Genomic DNA, 17997 nt, shown 5'->3' on the forward strand with positions numbered 1-17997 from the left:
CCACACCGCTTGCCCTTCCCGCTCGCCCTTCACTCACACACCGCCTCGCCCGCACCCCACCCCGCTCGCGCGCACGGCGGTGTTTGTCCCTCGCCGCCCGCCGTAGCTGCCCGCGCGCAGGCGCGTGGCGGCGCCGCAGAGCAGCAGGGCGCAAGGACAGAGAGGGGCCGCGCCGAGGTGAGGCCGCGCCACATCCCCCATCTTCGCTCTGATCCCCCCGCTCCCCTCGCCCCGCCGCTCGCAGCCCCCGCTCCCTTCCCTTCCCTTCCTCCCTCTCCCTCCTCCCTCCGTTCCGCCGCGGGCCGGGCTCGCCTGTGACCTCTGCGCGTCCCTGAGGGCGGCGGGCCCTGCGCGGCGCTTCCCCCTCGGGGGGCGCGGGGCCTCGGGTAGCCCCGGGCTTCGGGGGCACCTAGGGGGGCGCTTCGTAGCGCCCGGGGGGCTTGGTAACATCTCGCCAAATGGGAAAAAAAATCCCGTGGTCATAGGATGGTTTGAGTTGGAAGGGACCTTAAGGGATCATCCAGTTCCACCCCCCTGCCGTGGGCAGGGACACCTCCCACCAGGCTGCTTAGAGCTCCATCCAACCTGGCCTTGAACACCTCCCTAGATGGGGCAGCCACAACTTCCCTGGGCAACCTGTGCCAGTGCCTCACTACTCTCATCGTGAAGAATTTGTTCCTAATGTCTACTCTAAATCTTCCCCTCTCCTGTTTGTACCATTTGCCCCTAGTCCTGTCATTGCATGTCCTTGTAAAAAGGCCCTTTTCAATTTACGCCCCCTTCAGGTACTGGGAAGTCGCTCTTAGGTCTCCCTGCATCTTCCTCTTCCCCAGGCTGAACAACGCCAGCTCTCTCAGCCTGTCAGTGCAATAGCGCTTGTAGTTACTTTAGGCAGACCGACCACAAACTAGATCAAGATGTGTGTGCTTAGAAATGGACAAAATGTGATCAGTGTCCTGAATTGATCACATTGATGTTCTGATGTGAACATTGGGACAGCAGGCCTGGAATGATGGATCCTGCAGGTAGGGTAGGAAGTAGCATCAACAGCAAAGGCCATTATGTCAGTACTTGTAATAGTATGAAAACTAACTGAGATTCATGTCATAAACCGGTTGTCCTTGAATGTTCTCCCTTAAATGCTCCCGTTGAGAAGTCAAATAGAGCGTTATTGCTTATGTTGTGGTTGTGATTGCAAAAAACACAAAGCACTATCTTTGTAGAGTAGAGTTACAGAAAATTGTTGAAGTAGAGCTTCTTGTCTCATAATTTTTATTTTTTCTTTCTTTCTTCTTAGGAAATCTAATCACCATGTCGTCTGCACTGTTGCCTAAGCCGCAAATGCGGCGCCTGTTGGCCAGGCGGATGAAATTTCACCTGTTTGGGGCATTTTTCGTATCTCTGGGATGTGCGGCATTATACAAGGTGAGTTCTGCAGTAATTCAATCATAAACTGGACTCATTAGAGTGTTCTGGGAATTGATAATATTTTTCTGTTGAGATTTGGTTGAGTTGTTCATCAGAAAGCTTTAGTAATGTATTTTTATAAGCAAGTTTCTAGAACATAAATAAATCTTCCTAATCTTCATTTGTAGAAGTTATACAAATAACCTGATTCTTTAAGCCATGTGATCAAGATCATGAAATTCATATGAACTTAATCTTGAGTCTCCTGGTCCTAGACTACTCAGTCTTTTGCACAATTCATGGACGTTAGATACGTCTCTTTCTTTCTGTCAGGGTATCTGAGGCTTTGGAGAGTTGACCAGGTGTTACTTTATTTCTAGACTGATTTCAGAAAACTTGCTTACGAGCAATTTGGGAAAACCCATCCTTCACACCGAAGATACCAGTGTGGGGAGGGCTGGTTCAGTCCTTTTATCCTTTCTTTTGAAGTAGCAAGTGGAAATGGGGCATTACATCTCTAGAAGAGTGCACTTACAGATTGCTGCTTGTTTTTCATGGTCCTTGAGAGCCTTCTGACAAAGCTAAGAGTGGTAGTTGTTCTTGAGTGCCTTACTAATTCTCGGATCCCACCTGCGAAGAAAGCAAGACAGTTTGGATTACTGTGGAAGAACTGGATCTTGGTTTTCCCATTGAACTCAGTCATGTACTGTTTGAGTTCTCGGGAAGCTATTGATAAAAGTGACTAGAAATTACGTTAGTTTCAGGTTGTTTATCACAAAAGTATCACAGCTGACTTAAACTTCTCAGAGATAAACATCTGTTGGAAACAATAAGCTTGTACAGTTATAGCTCAATATCTGTTAACAGGTAGGCAAGCTTCTTTGTGGTCAGACTTAGCATATAATTCTTTTAAATAGCCTGTGGTTTTATACCTTATGTGGCACCCCCACATGATCACACAAGTAAGGCAGCAGACCATATTTAGGACGAGTAACATGGATGTAAGTAGTGATCTGCTTTGTTACATATTAAATACCATTGGACACACCTGCCTTGGACTTCCCTTCACATTTTGGGGAGCTTCCTGAGCATGTCCGTGTGTTTCATGTGAATGAATATCCAGGGAGTCAAGATCATGTCTTCTTATGTCGGTGAGCTGTAAGATTGGCTTGGCAGTCTTATAAATTTACCAGGCTTCTGGAATTGACCTGCAGTGTAGCTCAAACGTAATACATTATTTTAGGATGCCATTTCATCTGCAGTTACAGTTCGGCAGCAGGTAATGACATGCTTTACATATCAAACTATTACCAGGGAGGACATTGGACACTTGAGTGTCCATATAGGTGAGTGTTTCTGGATCTTAAAAGTGTCATGTCCTATCTTGTAATGGACTTTGTTTTTAATGTTTCACTTAAGACATCTGCTTTCCTGATCAATGGTCAGGTAGCCTGAACTGTGGATTTGGACAAGAACAAAGTGATATTTTGCTGATTTCAGCGAAAGGCACTTTGCAAACTTTAATTTTCAATGCGTTACTTTCCAGTTTTTAGTTGCTGAGCCCAGAAAACGAGCTTATGCAGAGTTCTATAAAAACTATGATCCCATGAAGGACTTCGAAGCCATGAGGGCAGCTGGTGTGTTTGAGTCTGCACCACCCAAATGATGGTTACGCATTTACAGGTAATAAACTATTTGGTAAGTAGATTGTTTCAGCGAAACATTGTGATTCTGTTCAGAGGTTATTCTATTTTGATCAAATAGAAAGGTGCTCCCAAAGGAAAAGGATACATATGGCACTGGAGAGAACTGTGGGTAATAAAAACATGAAGAAATACCACAACTGGGGAGCGGGAAGTAAGGGCAGAGTAGGAAGCTTATGAATACCTTTTGGGTAACGTGTTTAGTTAACTTGTATGAGATAGGAGACTAGCAAAGAGTGATGCCAGGCCTTTCCCTCCTCACACAGCCACGTTCAGAACAGTTCTGTTTTCGCTTAGGAGACAAAAGTTTTGTATAAGGCTCCAAGACTTGACTGATATCAGTGTTATATTGATGTTGTCACATTTTGAACTGCTTTGCATAGGGCTGTCTGTAACTTCTACTTATGTACGTGTAGTGGTGCATGAGAAAACAGGGAGGCTGTTTCTTTCTCATAGCATGCATCTTAATGTAGGAAAGAGACAGCTTCCACACATCCTTTTGTATTTTAAAGTTGGTGAGAGGGGGAAGATAACTATGTTTCCCCTCATGACTACTTAAGCAATATAGTTAGTTATATGAATCGCAGTGGCACTCAGCTCCACGTACTAATATTCAGATGATTGCCATACTGCATTAAGCTTGAATAGAACTTTGTTCACGATGCTGTTTTCCAAGCACTTAACACTGCCTTTTGTTTGAAGACTACCAAACTTTGTTCTTTCTAACTTCTTGTCATGACACCAGGGTAAAAGAAGTCTTTATTTCAGCGTTGTTGTAGTTATTAATAAGCACACTCACTAAACTGCACAGGCTCACAATGTGACAACTCAATAAAGAATTCCTCCCCCTTCTTGATCCAGATTTCTTACGTTCAGTTCTCTGCTTCTCTTAACATGACTTCAAACTAATCCGGAATGATAGCTTTTTTATTCTTTTGGAATGTTTTCATATTGTGATCATTATGTGATAATCTGCGGCTCTAATTATCCTGGCCAGCTGGATTTTCTCAGCCTGTTTGCTTAAAGCAGCAAGATGGAATAAAACATTTGTACTTAACACTATTAATACTAAATTCTGTTGGGAGACAATCTACAACTATCTGGTTTCTGCGTAATACAATTGCATTAAAAAAAGCAGAGCCCCAGCTCTTTAAACAAATGTCAAAATTTAAAAAAAAAATAGATGGCGATCACTTTGGTTTTTATTTTTTTGTGAGGGGGGAAACTTCTTAATTTTAGCTATAACTGCCACAAATGTAAGTAATGAAATAATAAATTTACGTGGTTTTAATCTTGGTGATTTTGCCTCTGGTTCAGGCCTACGGCTGATATATGGGTACTTTTAGACAGTAGAATTGCATTCTTTAGTCAGGTGGCCTTCATCAGAGTATTCTGAAAGGCCATCTGGTGGTAAAACCATTTGAAGCAAACACTGTCAACAGGGATGCATATTGAATGCTTAATTGGAATCATGAGCAAGATTTTTTTCAGTGCAAATAGAGCTCCCCTCTCAGCTCATGTTCCCATTGGCAGCTTAAAAAAATGTTGCACATTGTGTGCACCTGTTAAATGTTTCCTAAATATTTCTTCCATTCCTTAACTACACCAGCTCAAAAGAAAAAGTGAAAGACAAATCCTAATATGTGATTTCATTTGAATTACTCATGCTTCTTATTCCTTCACCTCTTTATATAAGAACTGATACATTTCACTCCTTCATAGTAGAAAAAGGCTGTGGGTTTTGTGCTTGCACATTAAGTATAGAAGAAAGGTAAAACAATTCCAGTGTTTCAGATATTGTGAAAAGACTGAAAAGGACGAGTACACAGAACAGATGGAAGGCATTTTCATTTGCCTCAGTAGCTTAAATCTCAGCAGCGGAAGTTGGATGGAGGTTGAATTTGATGCCTTTTTGGTACAGTTACTTAAAGGGTTCAGTGGTCATGCATGCTCTACATCTCCCATTTTACTGGAATATATTCTGTATGTGGCAGTAAATACAGCGGTTTAACCTCATGTAATACTTCCTTTGGAATCAGTAGTTAGCCCCCAAATTGAGGAAAGGGTAGAGTAGGCAGGGAGGAGAATTCATGAGTTAAGGTGTTAGCTTGGAACTCTCTACTAGGTTTTTTACTGCTGGTCATGTAGGCCACTTGGTACTGAGGTGTGTATTTACACTGTTTTGTCTACTTGGCATGGACTTTGTGTGGTGATACTGATGATGGAAACCAATTGCAAGTTCAAATTCCCGGGGTATCCTAACTCTACAGTATGCTCAGTGATAGAATAAAGGGGCAAGCTAAGAGTTCAGTGCTAACCACTTGCATGATTTGTCATGGAGCACAGCTGGCCTTGGGTTGTGTTCAATAAAATGTTGAGGAGAAACAATTTGAATTTGGTTTTCTTCCTTTCTTGGTAGGTTGCCTATACCACTTGCTTCCTCTCTGGCTCCTATCTGAAAGCTGCATTCCTTTCTCTTTCAGGCCCTTAGCAAGATTGATTCAGTTATTAGTGCAGTGTGTACAGTGAATCTGATGTGCTGTGCAGTACTGTTTCAGCTCTTGATTTGTTCCATGTTTCACTTCTGCTTGCCACATGAAGGGTGTGTGAATTTTAAACCATCAGGAAATAACAGGGGGAATTCCTGTAGACTAAACCACTGCATAAACATTTTGCTCTATTGCTTTGCATTGGTACATGCTAATATATTTACTCATCGAGCATGATGTTTGTCCAACATAACTTTTTTTTAATCTTGCAGATCCCCTTCAGTCCAAGGAGACTTGATGACCGAACCTTATTTGTTCACTGAATTGTAAGGCGATATGCACTTCAGTGCACGGCACGCTTTGATGTAACTCAATAAATAAAATACCTGCGTCAGTTGCGCCTAGTTGTCTTCATTAATGACAAGATGCTTAAATGCTCAGATGCTGGGAAGAGTAGGAGTGTGCAAGAGGATAGTTGTTACAGGAAAAGAAAGGCTGGATTTCTGGGAGGGTTTGTGTTACCTCTGGCTTCACAAGGTGAACTGACCTTGACATGAAAGGATTTGGAGAGGAATTCTTGGAAGTATACTGGCCAACCTGCCTCCTTTTCTGCTGCCAGCACTGTATTGTCTTCCTTACAGCAGCAAATGGTTTACATCAAGACTTACGAACTGTTCTGATGCCCACTTTTACATAGGAGTCTTGGTTTCAGCTGGGATAAAACATGTTACTCTAATGGGAAAATCACTCGGACCTGCAGGTATGTTCACATGTATTTGATGTACAAGAGGAAAGGGGGTAAAAGCAGGCAAAGTCAGAAATACTTACTTGAGAATACTGCTCTAGACACGTGTAATCTCCTTAGTATCTGGAAGTAGTCAGATGAGCAGTTTTGATCTCTACTGTGTTCTGTGTAGTCAAGACCTGATGCTCTGTCTTCTGCCATGGTATCCATCACTTGGGACATGCTTTGTGCATTGCCTATTGCTGAGGTTGAAGATGGTCCTAGGGTTGTAGCTCTTGATTGCTGAGTGTGGGTTCTAGGGGAGGAGTCAAAGCTGATGGTGTGAAAGGAGGGAAGGCTTTGCGTGAAGAAGCATGACAAATTGAGCCATCTTGTATTTGAAGGTCTTCAGTTCAAATCCTGTTTAGAGTAACTTATTATTTTAACTGGATCATTAGCTACTTAATATTTAATAGGTACCTGTGAGCAACGTATAAACTAATTGAAAGCACGCAAGTTGATGTACTTGATCCAGACTAGTTACAGAACAATGTGGGGTTTTCTTTAAACTTTCCATACAGGAAGTGCTTCCTTTGAGCAAAGACAGAATTTGACGTTAGTGGTGAATGGGAAACCAGAGCTTAACGATAGCAAATGATACCCATTTATCTTCCCAATGTACAGTATAAACACTATGCCAGGAAGTACTTGCCAGTAGCATTTTCTGGGGCATGGCTGAGGGTTTAAATAGCCAGGGTCTGTAGTCACATTGACAGCCTCAGAGGCCAAGAAACTTGCTACTGCCAGGCTAATAGACCTGACTTCCCTTGCAGCTCTAGCCCCTGTATTCTTCCCAGTTAATTTACTTCTAAATTCCAAGTTTCTTCTAAACTGTTTGAGCCAAGGGCAGCTACTGTTGCAGTCTCTGTTCCTTCAGGTACCAGCGTGTGCTGATTTAAAGAAATGAGTTTTGTGACTGAAGATAAGACAGCTTCTTGACCATGTAGCAGAGGTCAGAGATGGCTCCGGCTAGATGTATTCAACAATGAAGAAAAGTGACTTCTAACTTTTATGTCTGCATTGAGAGTTTGTAATTGTTGTTTTCTGTATAATATTCTGGTTTCATGATGGATGCAAAGCAAGTGCTTCTTTTTTTTTTTTTTGCCTTTGCCAGCAAGGGTTCAGCTGAGCCCTTCTTACAGTTCGGAATAGGACTTAGCATACAAGACAGACCTGTGAGAGTTCGACTCTGATCAGCTGCCTGTTCTGGGGTCTAACGTGCTGCTTCCAGGAGATGCAGAGCTGAAAAGCATGCTTGTCTGCTGTGACACCATCCCAGCTGTTTGTAAAGGCTTTTGCTATATTTAGGTATGAAATAATACATAAAAAGAAATTGTTTGCCCTACATTACTTTGGGAAGGGTCTTGCCATGTATAAGCCTGACCATGCCTTCAAATTTTTTGGCTGACTTTACGCCTGAGTGTTTGAGGAATGATTGATTGTTCTGGAAGTAAACTAAAAAGGTGATAGATTAGAAGGTGTGAGCGCTCCAGGCCTAGAGAGCATTATGAGAGTAGGCATGTGTTAAGAGTACACATTGGAGTGCTTTAGCAGCTAAGTACAGGCAGCTGCTCTTTGGACAACTTTGTTTTCATAGTTCACGCAGCTCGTATGGAGGAGAGGCTGATTTATATGCTGTCTCCGCACATTCCCATACATGTGGTCAGAAGGGGGAGAAAGAACCTGCCTAATGCCGTAAAGATGCTAGCTTGATTCACTGAAGAAGAGTGTAATTTCAACAAGTGTTTACTCCAGGAGAATATAATTCAGGAAAAACACAAATGTATCTTAAACACTGACTGCAATCTACAACCTTTTAGAAATTAAACTGTGGCCATCCCTCATTTCTTACAGGTGAGTTTCCATCCTCTCAGCTGGTTTGCATACTACATAAATAATGAACAGATTAGTCTGACTGAAATGGTGACTACAGTGCTGTTTTGATTCAGTTGGTCACAAAAGCATAAAACTTTTCAGCACATGTGTTTTTGGCAGGCTAATGATCAGTTTTTACTTCCAAAGTGTTGTCACGATCTATTGCATTTTCTGGTACATGAGAAAGTCCAGTGACCAAGCGGAATCTAATGGGGTCTACACGAAGCTTCTATGTCTGTCCTGTCACTGTTCTACACAGTGACCTGTTTATTCCCGTGTAACTGAATGACCAAATAGCTCACAAAACCAAGTATTATAGGAATAGCTTTATTATCTTAAAACAATCTCATTATATTACAATTTTTCCACCAATATGCAAAATTAGAAGTATTAAACTATTTCCATAAAATATTCAGGAATGAAACACATGTTTGTATCTACATATACATTTTTTAAATAGTGTTATTTAAACAAGAACTAAGTTATTAAATCACTGTATGAAATGTTGATAATGGATGGGCTTATTTCACATTCAGGAAAGGACAATGCAGATCTCAGGCTTCTGTATTTTCAGTACACAAGAGAAACGGCTTTTAGAAAATCCTTCTAACGCAACAGAACTCATGAGAAAAACATTGCAGTTACTACATTCTTATTTACTGTGCAGTTGGTCATATCAGGTATGCATAGAAGTTATTGACTATAAAGCATATGGATCTACTCCAAACAATGATCAGATTTTGTTCCAGTTCTTGTTTCCAACGCTGACCATGTTCAGGAATCCCCAGACAAAATTCATGTCCGTAAGTACAGAGGAAGAGGAGAAAAGTAACACGCGTAGCTGAAAACCAAGTAAGCTTTTGTTTTTTTTAAATAAAGCTACCATAGCCAGATTTGGTTTATAAGGTAATCAGAATGTGCCCAGAGACAGTGCCTTCTTGTCTACTACAAACAGAAATGTCTGAAAAATAAGACACTTGCAAAGCTCGTCTGTCTTGATGTGTTTAACATCTTATTCATAAGCGTAGTGTGATGGCAGCATTGACAGCTGTAATCAGAGCCTGTGGGTCCCCAAAATCTCACTTTGCTTAAGCACAAACATTTGAAAGGTCATGTTCCTAAATATCCCTGGTTTTATCTGTTCAAAGATGATCTATAAGCTTAAAATGAACTAGGGTTTAAGTGAACACGTACTATGTAGTGGAGGCAGATCAGAAGTAAGCAAGACCCACCAAGGCTTTTCTTCGCACCTGCACATCTACGTTCCATTGAGCTCATGGATTTTTGGTAGATTTTAAGGAAACTTAAGCTCCATTTCTTGAATCTTTGAACTGCATGTTACTGGCTTCCAGCGAACAACCAGACAACGCACAATGTCATATATACATTGAAAGTCCTTCTGAAGATTTGATGGTGGATAAAATAAAGTCCCTGTTTACAGACAGTTTTAAAAATAAGTTCACGTTGTAGTTCATGTTTTGTTCTCCAAACCACACAAAGGCACTAGTTTACATTAAGGACTAATGTCCTGCAAGACTTCAGTCAAATAAAGGAAGCTATTTTAAGGTTAAAGTGGTGCTAAAACCCAGCTGTCACTAGTAACTTAAACCAGCCACACCGAGTTTTTCAGATTTAGTGGGGGAAAATGTTTTGCCTCAGGACGTGCATGTTGGGGGAGTGTGTGTGTGTGGGGAAACGCTCAGCCTTGAGCAAGTTTTTACAGCTGAGTTATAAACTTGGTTTATAACAGACACTGGCAGACCCTAAAATATGATATAGTAGGTATTGATACACATTTTGTGTGTGTGGCAAAAATGTCTGTATGCACGTAATTTTTCTTTATTCTCCAATTTTTGGTTATTGAAAAGAAAAAGGATTTTGGCTGAGCCGTCATCCAAAGCTGTTCCTTTTTGCTTTATTTGTTTGCTAGAACATGTTCCTTCCAGCACCAGTATTTTGGCTAGGGAGCAAGAATGTTGTCAAGATTAGAAAAGCTATTGGGCTTAACTTTGTTATCATCTCCTACCTCCTCAAAAATTATATGCATCTCTACTTGATGTAGGTTACTGCAGAGAAAACATTACTTTCGAAATGGTAAAGTTTGACTATACTCACCACAAATAATTATTAATGAAACCCTTTCCTCAAGGCTTTATTTTTCACCATGGTGAATTTGCTAATGAATACTTGGGCAAAATTTGGATCAACTACATACTGATATGTTTTCAGTATAGTTGGAAGGTGTTCAGTAGCCACAGGTTGCGGTGCTGGCACTGTTGTGGTGCTGGGCGGGAGGTGATAAGAGGTCTTTGTGATGTACTCCACAAGGCGGTTGTACTGTTGTTCTGATAGTCTCTCTCTAGCTCCATCTGCCTGAAATCAGAAAACACAAAGTAATTACTGAACTTAGTAGTAAGGACAATAATTTCTATGTTACTTTCTGTAGTTAAAAATCTTCCTCTCTGGGATCTTACAACAGTTCAAAGGATGTTTTAATCAACTGTGTTCTCCCGTAGTTCAGTGCTTGATGGATTAGTCCTCTCCTTTGCAGTTTTGCACACTTCTGAGAAGCTCTTACTCTACCATGGAAAATTTAAGCAGTATCTTTTGAGAATTTCAGGGATAGACTCTACACACCTTGCTCCAGAGTAGATCTTTATAATAGATCAGCTCTTTGTAGACAAGACAAGCACCTTTTAGAAAAATGCCAGTAGCTCCTGGCAGTGCTTCTCAGACAGCAATTCTCTCATGAAGTACAACTAAAGACAGCCCATAGCTATATCTGGGCAGTTAAGTTCAAGTCTTTAACTTACTTGACTTAAAACAAAGACTAGAAGCTACCTTCCATGTGAATGTTCTACGATGGGATATATCCACCTGCTTGTGGTCACCAAAAAAGCCATTCTAGGTCAGAGGACTCACACAATTACATTGTTTTCAACAAAAGGTTTTTACTAAAGATGGTTTGGGCACATCATTTCTTTCTCATGGGAGAAGAAATTAAGTTGTCTTAGTAAGCTGCCTTTTCCATCACCATGAGTTGGAAGGACTCCTCTGAAGAAATCCCTTTTTGCACACTGAAATGCATAGATGTTCAAGGCTCTGGCAAGAGGGATGCAAGTAACCTGCTTTCATTGGAAAAAACACAGTAAAACAAATACTGTCAATGGAAAGGCATCTACCACATGGTTCCAACCAGCTAAGGAATTAAATGGAAAGCCATGAGCAAACCTGGCTTTGGAAAATCAATCTGCTGTGCCGCTTTTCTGAAGAAGAAATTGAAGAGATGACTATGACCAGCTGGAGAAGGGAAAATACATGAGCCGGCATCAAGCTAATTGCAGTAAAGTATATTTCAGAAATACCACTATGGATGCTACAGTGCTATCCCTAGCAGAATCATTCAGAATAGAAGCTATTTCCAAAACAAAGCAATGAACAAAAAAAAGCAGAAGTTATCCTAGGGTTTTGATGCTTCCTTGTTTACACCTGGGAGAACTGCTGACCAGTTTCACTTTGGTAGGGTTTCAAATGTCTCTGTCTTTTGGATGTCACACTAAGATTCACAGAAAAAAGATCAGAAAGATTGCCGTCTTCTGACTGTCATTCAGGGAGTTTCACACACGCCTCACTAGATGTGCTGGTATTTTCAAACAGTGCCACTGGATTCAATTTAACATCTAGGATGTTAAATAACTTGTCACATCTCTGGGCCACAAGGCTCATTTCAAACAAACTCACTTATTTGAAGAATGAATTATTATGATTGATAGACAGTGACAGATGTCACATCCAAATCAAAACGGTCCCTTCAGGTTTTTTTTACTGTGCCTTTGGAAATGGATTTGCTGCTCAGCAAGTAGAATTCCTCCTGTTTTCAATCATTACCACAAAAATGCTAAAGAAAGCAGGCTCATGAACGAACTCAGAAGCTCAAGGTTGGAGCCTATGCCTAGAAACAGTGGAAATGATGAAAAGGGCAGAGGAGAGTGTGGTTCCCTTGAATGACCTTAAAAGGAAGGCAAAATCAGAAAACAGACTGCTGCAGCAGACACACGGCTAATGGTGGAGAAGGGTGTCTGAACCACATCTTCAGCCTGGTGGCACAGAACAAGTATTTCAGCAGTCAGTCCGCTTCACCAGTTGAAAGGAGAGAAACACACTGAAGAAGCACCTATATAAACTCTATTTTAAATTATGTGGCAAATCTTGCAGTAGGTGGCTCCACATTTTTTCCTGATTTCTGCTTCTAGGGTGGTAAGCCGGGGGAAGCCGGGTTACAGATCTCCCTCCCCAATGACCAAAAGACCCACGCCCTCAAAGGAGATGGAAATGGTGTTGGCATCCCACTCACCAACTCTCATGAACCCATTCTTCATTCAGCCTTAGGCTACATCCTACAGATAGAGCGTAATTATTCAGGAGGAAATGTTAACCGCACTTGGATGGTCTTCCAAAGTAACTAGGACCCTGCTTGGTTCCAGATGACTTCATCTGCAACTGTCTGCTTCTCCAGCCAGTTTCAGTTTAGCTTATATTGTCAGGACAACAACAGAAACTTGGAATTGCTGTTATTCTACATTGTTTTTCCTAAGTGGGACTCTACGTTGTCACGAAGTGCTTCAGCTCACTGCTTTGAACAGCTGTAACGTTAATAGCCCGATCATTCAATGAATCAAAACTTAAGTCAAGGATTGCTTAACACACCTGCTAGAGGATCTGAAAGATGTCCTGACCTTTCATGCTAGAAGGCCACACTTTTGGGCTAAGAACTCCAGATTTTTTTCTGAATTGCCTCTCATTGTGGCTTATAAAGAATAAGCCTACAGCAATTCTACCTCCCTGCGCAGTAGCTACGGCATCTTTGTTGCACAGACTGGATGTGAATGTTGTGCTGACCTTTGTGCACATGGACTGAGGAAGGAGGTCTGGTTCCTTAGGGTTTTTTTCACTGCCTTGAAAAATCCAGAGACTGGTTTTGATCTGCAGAGATGATAACACATAGCACTATCACGAAAAGCCTTTTGCAGATCACCGCAAAGAAATTCTGGAATATCTGAAATTCTGAGGCCTTTCATTTTTTCGCTGCTTTCTTGATTCTACAAGCTACACTAAGGGCAGCTGGAAGAGCAGGTCTTTTGAGTTTGATGTCTGTCTGGAAGCAAGCAGTGTCTCAGTTACTTTGGAAGATAATCCAGGTACAACTAATGCTTCCCTTTCAATAACAAAGTTCTCAGTGCCAGAAGAATCCATCCAGGCTATTCCTAGCCAGATGGATTAAGTTGTGTACTGTGGAGGCGAACAAGTCATCAGGCAAACCTATTGCTGAAGGAGTCAAACTATACTCTATAACATCTCTGGTGGTTACAGCTGTAGAATAACTCATGTTTCCTAATAGTTCCAAGAGGCTGAGGAGAAGGAAGGGGAGAAACTGTTTTGGGCTGAGCTGAAACAAAATTTTTGGCAATTATTTTTGTGAGCAATAAGAAAAATGGGTGGATTTTTATAATGTTGAAGTGAAATGTTTAAATTTGTTGTATTATTTCTAGGATCTTTGACTAAATTAATCAGAAAAACAGACAAAATTTACATTTGGTAACATCACCTCTATTTTGCTAAACTGATCATAATATTTTGGTTGACCTGACTGAGCATTTTCCAGCTAAAAATTCCGACATTTACTAATGTCATCATGTACTGAAGCGTTTGCACTTCAGCTGAGGACATCTTCGGTGCAAAAGATGGTCTGCCATTAATATTTGGGAGTTGGGTCTCTTTGGGTGTAGACCTGCAGCTTTGAGGCTGCTCCCAGCTTGCTGCTCCTAAGGTTCCTATTCCTAATGACATTCAAAGAGTTTTTATAGAAGCTCTTCTGGGGAGCAGAAGGGGAGGCCCTGGCTCCCTCTGCCACCAGTGCTGCACACAGCACCCGAAGCACCACAGAACTGGCATGCTCAGCTGCACAAAGGAATTACCAAGTATGAAGTTTGCCAATCCGCTAAGGCAAAACACTAGAATAAACAGTAATTATAAAATAACATTACATAACTCTAGGTAACTGCTAAAACTTTATGAAGCTTTTGGAATCTTTTATTGTTTAGCTTTCTTAGAATAAACAAATTTAAACCTCATGATTCTTCTCTGCCCTACTTTCAGCTGTTCCTCCTTACAGCACATTTCTTTACATTTTCACACAAGTTTCAGCGTCAGCTTTTACGCTCTGAAGGAACACTTATGCCAGCTCTGTTTTGTACAGCATCACTCAGCTTTTGCTGTCTTGCCTTCACTAACTTTGCTCCACCTGGGGCACAGGAACTCTTCACCACTTTTATCACACCATTTCATTGCATTTTGAAGAGCCTGTGTCGGTGCAAGAGGTTGGGTGCTGTGGCTGGGAGGCTCGAGGCTCACAGCTCCCGGCGTTGCTATGTCACTGGAGCAGGACTCCCGTATTTCTTCCCTGAACTTCAGAAAAACACACATATTTGGTCCAGTAGCTCCAAAGCAGGTAACATTTACTGTGTGTACGAGCACGAGTATGTGGGAACGCTGGACTCTGTGCATGCCACAGAGAGTCGTGCTATACATGTACAAGAGCCACTTGCCCAGAAGTCCTACACATTCCCAGCTGCAGCAGCTGTGGGGACTAGAACTGGGCGCTCTGTCCCTTGCCTTCCCTTCTCCCAGACAGGCAGCCCCTCTGCCTCATCACTCTCTTGCAGCAACCTTTGAGCAAGCAGTCTTTCCCCCAGAGCAGCAGTCTACTCCTCATCCCTTGGACAACCAGATACAAAGAGAAGAGCCATCACACTACAGCCTAGCAGAAACCAATCTGGGCTGGTGCTAAAGTTAGGGTTATGATGGGTTGAGTGCATCAAATGCTCTAGAGAGAATGAATTATCTTCCTCTTCCCTCCAGGACAGTAGCTCTGGACTGAGCAGGATAGTCTGGATTCAGTCTGATGTGTGCCTCCAGAAACCACACAGCATTCAGGGATAAAAAAGCTGAGCTTTGCCCACTTGCATCAAAATTTAAGTAATGCCTCATGTAGTTTGTGGTGAGAGAAGGCAAATTCAGTCAACTCAGTGAGACTGAGGTTAGTGGAAAGACAATAAATGTAAATAGAGAATTCAGCACTAAAAAAAGCTTTTACAAAAAACTCCAAGCACTGTCATGACACAGATGAAGTCCTTGGTGTGCTGGAATCCATGGCAAAACTCTTCCGTGACTTTAGTGGAGTCAGGATTTTATTGAAGTTGTTGAAGACCCCCCTGCTTTTTGGCACACCTCACACTTCATGGGGTTTTACACATATTCTTTTCTTACATTTGAAACGGAGAAATTTTTGGTACAGCAGTCTACGAACTACCTGACACACTTTTATATAAAAACAACAGCTGGGTCATGAGTGTTTGTTTTTGAAACAATCTCTCATATGATTCCACTTGAGAATTTAATACAATAAACATTGTTTCCCGAAAGTGTAAAAATATAACATTCTTCTACCATTAAAAGAAGATAATTCATCCAAAACCTCAGCATTCAAATAGCTTAGAGATCTTCCAATATGAAGATGAAGGATTTATGCTCTTACTGGCAGACACTTGGCGCATCCAATCTCAGCAAAAGCATGGATCCATTTAAAAAATAGCATTTGCAGAAGAAGGAAGATCTAAGGAAGTAAACACAGCTCACAGCCAAGTAAGACCATTGCATTGGAAGTGGCAAGATAAGAAACGTGCTGAAAGGAGCATGCATCAGCATCACTGAACTGTTAAAATGGAATTCATAGAAGAATAAAAGGAACTATTCTCACTGTGACTTTGTAGGTACAGGCAGCAATGCTGACTTGCCAAATATGCAGTCATAAGAACCTCTTCAGAAAAGAGCTGCTGCTTATCAAGAACCCAGATGTCCTCTACTTTTTCCCTCAGAAAATCACTGTCACAGATACAAAATGTCAAGATCAGTAAGAGGACAGAAGGGAGGAGGCACATCCCTTTCACCCAAAGGGCAGCACAGTCAAATAAGAGTGAGTGAAAACAGCAGGTCTCCAGGTTTGGCACTTAGACCTCCGGCCTCCTGACTCAAAGGTGAGTGTGCCCATTGCCAAAAGCATCATCATCAGCGTAACTTACAACTTTGAATGAAAATTGTACTCAAGTCTTTACCTCCAAATCAGAAGGCACCCTCTGTTGTTTTAGCTGCACCTTCAGGAGGTCTTTTTGTTGGTCATCTTCCAGACAATCAATTTCAGTCACGGGGAATGCCTGCTGCTGCGTGTCTTCACTGATGCTGACCACAAAGAGCACCTCTGAGGTGAGCAGCAAGCAGCCTTCATGCTGCTGCCCTGATCCACTCACAATCATGACGTCTAAGGCCATATGGACCTCCGGCCTTCCTAGAGATTGCAGCATTTTCCTGTGTTATCAAGGGGGCGAGGGAGGAGAGAGGAAAACAATGTAGAAGAAAAAAAGGAGACATAGTCAGTGTTAGTACTGGATTCTCCAGGACTTCTTTTGATCACTAATGTTTTTACTTAAGCCTGTAGCTATCACTTACAAATATACAATAAGCCAGGGAGTATATTCCAAATCTCCATTACTGAACAATATAAGATTTAAGATTTGGAGAATAAATGAGAAACTGTTACTTATCAAAACTCCTTAATCACTCACTGCAAAATTGGCCTAATAACTGTGCTCGGTCAGCCTACTTCCCACTCTAACAGAAAAATTACCCTGAGAGGTGGCTTACAAATTCAGTACAGAAAATAAAGCTATCTTCACTAACAGCTGTTTCTGGAGATGTGCAGTATTTTTCTTGGGCTTGGTGCAACGATAAATAAGTAAGAACTCACTGAATGCCATTAAATAAAGATCAGCTCTGTAGTTCCGAAGCTGGAAGCAGATCAGCAGCCCATCATTTGCAGATTGGGTTTCTATGCACTACCTTTGTGTTTAATGTTCCTAAACAAACTGCCATAACTCAGCCTTTCCTAGGGAAGCAGCCTGTTAACTTGACCACAGGCCAGAACCTATTAATAAACAATGTGGATGTAAAAATGAGCAAGTGTCTAAATAATTTTACCAGACATATTTGACGTGGCTGTTTGGAGCCTGCTCAACATGTTGATCATTTGGACGAGAGCGCTGCTTGGGAAGCTGAGAAAGTCCAGCTCCATGCAAAATACCTGCGGTAAGAGAATTTAAGTTTTTTACTGGTTGTTTTCTAAAAAACAGCTACATGTTGCAGTGATGTCATCTATTTAGAGCAGTTCATAAAACAGCGCAGATCCAAGATGATGTCACATCTTTGGAAGCTGTAGTCAAGATAATTCATTAACTACAATTACAATTACAATGCAAGAGTCCTGCACTTAACCCTGGTGATCTTGCATTAGCAAGAAACAAAAAACCTCCCACTGCATGTTCTAAAAATCAGCCATACACTTGCAACCAAGAGAAACACAATGCTCCTGAGAGCCATCACTTCAGAGCAGGATTGGACACATCACTTAGGATTTATGTAGAAAAAATCAAGACCATCGTTAACTTTCTTGCTTAATTTTTAAATACTTCCATATATGTGTCATGTTCGGTACAAATTAGAAGGCAAGTTTGCCTAGATACTGTATTTAAATGTTCAGTTACTTAAGCCAGCTGTTAAAAGACAGATTCGTATGCATTTATGAGCTCTCCTGGGGCATCTGGTTTCTTGTGAATTCTTCTAAGTGCCA

General features: G+C 41.5%; 2 protein-coding genes across 6 annotated transcripts in view; one reads left to right on the forward strand and one right to left on the reverse strand.

Moving 5' to 3' along the window:
- Positions 1 to 34: 34 nt before the first annotated feature.
- LOC104056726 (cytochrome c oxidase subunit 6C) lies at positions 35 to 5993 on the forward strand. Of its 2 annotated transcripts, none has more exons than XM_054059987.1 (4): positions 35 to 177; positions 1298 to 1425; positions 2954 to 3105; positions 5872 to 5993. In XM_054059987.1, the coding sequence occupies exons 2-3, from the start codon at positions 1312 to 1314 to the stop codon at positions 3071 to 3073; spliced, it is 234 nt and encodes a 77-aa protein (XP_053915962.1). In that variant the 5' UTR covers positions 35 to 177; positions 1298 to 1311; the 3' UTR covers positions 3074 to 3105; positions 5872 to 5993. The 2 variants fall into 2 exon arrangements, with proteins under 2 accessions (XP_053915962.1, XP_053915960.1); XM_054059985.1 differs by having other exon boundaries at positions 40 to 177; positions 2954 to 3090.
- Positions 5994 to 6124: 131 nt separating this feature from the next.
- Positions 6125 to 17997, reverse strand: part of VPS13B (vacuolar protein sorting 13 homolog B) — a 453221-nt gene continuing 441348 nt past the window's right edge. For all 4 annotated transcript variants that reach the window (XM_054059974.1, XM_054059977.1, XM_054059975.1 and 1 more), the window contains exons 60-62: positions 17349 to 17451; positions 16430 to 16679; positions 6125 to 10631 (exon numbers count right to left, since the gene is read on the reverse strand). In XM_054059974.1, the coding sequence (XP_053915949.1) occupies positions 10386 to 10631; positions 16430 to 16679; positions 17349 to 17451 (599 nt within the window). In that variant the 3' untranslated portion in view covers positions 6125 to 10385. The remainder of the gene's footprint in view (positions 10632 to 16429; positions 16680 to 17348; positions 17452 to 17997) is intronic.

Source organism: Cuculus canorus, chromosome 2, assembly GCF_017976375.1.
Source record: "Cuculus canorus isolate bCucCan1 chromosome 2, bCucCan1.pri, whole genome shotgun sequence".
In the NCBI taxonomy this organism is placed as follows: Eukaryota; Metazoa; Chordata; class Aves; order Cuculiformes; family Cuculidae; genus Cuculus; species Cuculus canorus.

What these genes read in the sequence shown, in the direction of transcription:
- LOC104056726 (XM_054059987.1), top strand. Translation starts at nt 1,312, where the DNA reads ATGTCGTCTGCACTGTTGCCTAAGCCGCAAATGCGGCGCCTGTTGGCC. An exon ending in GATGTGCGGCATTATACAAG is followed by an intron (nt 1,426 to 2,953) that starts GTGAGTTCTGCA and finishes GTTACTTTCCAG; the next exon opens with TTTTTAGTTGCTGAGCCCAG.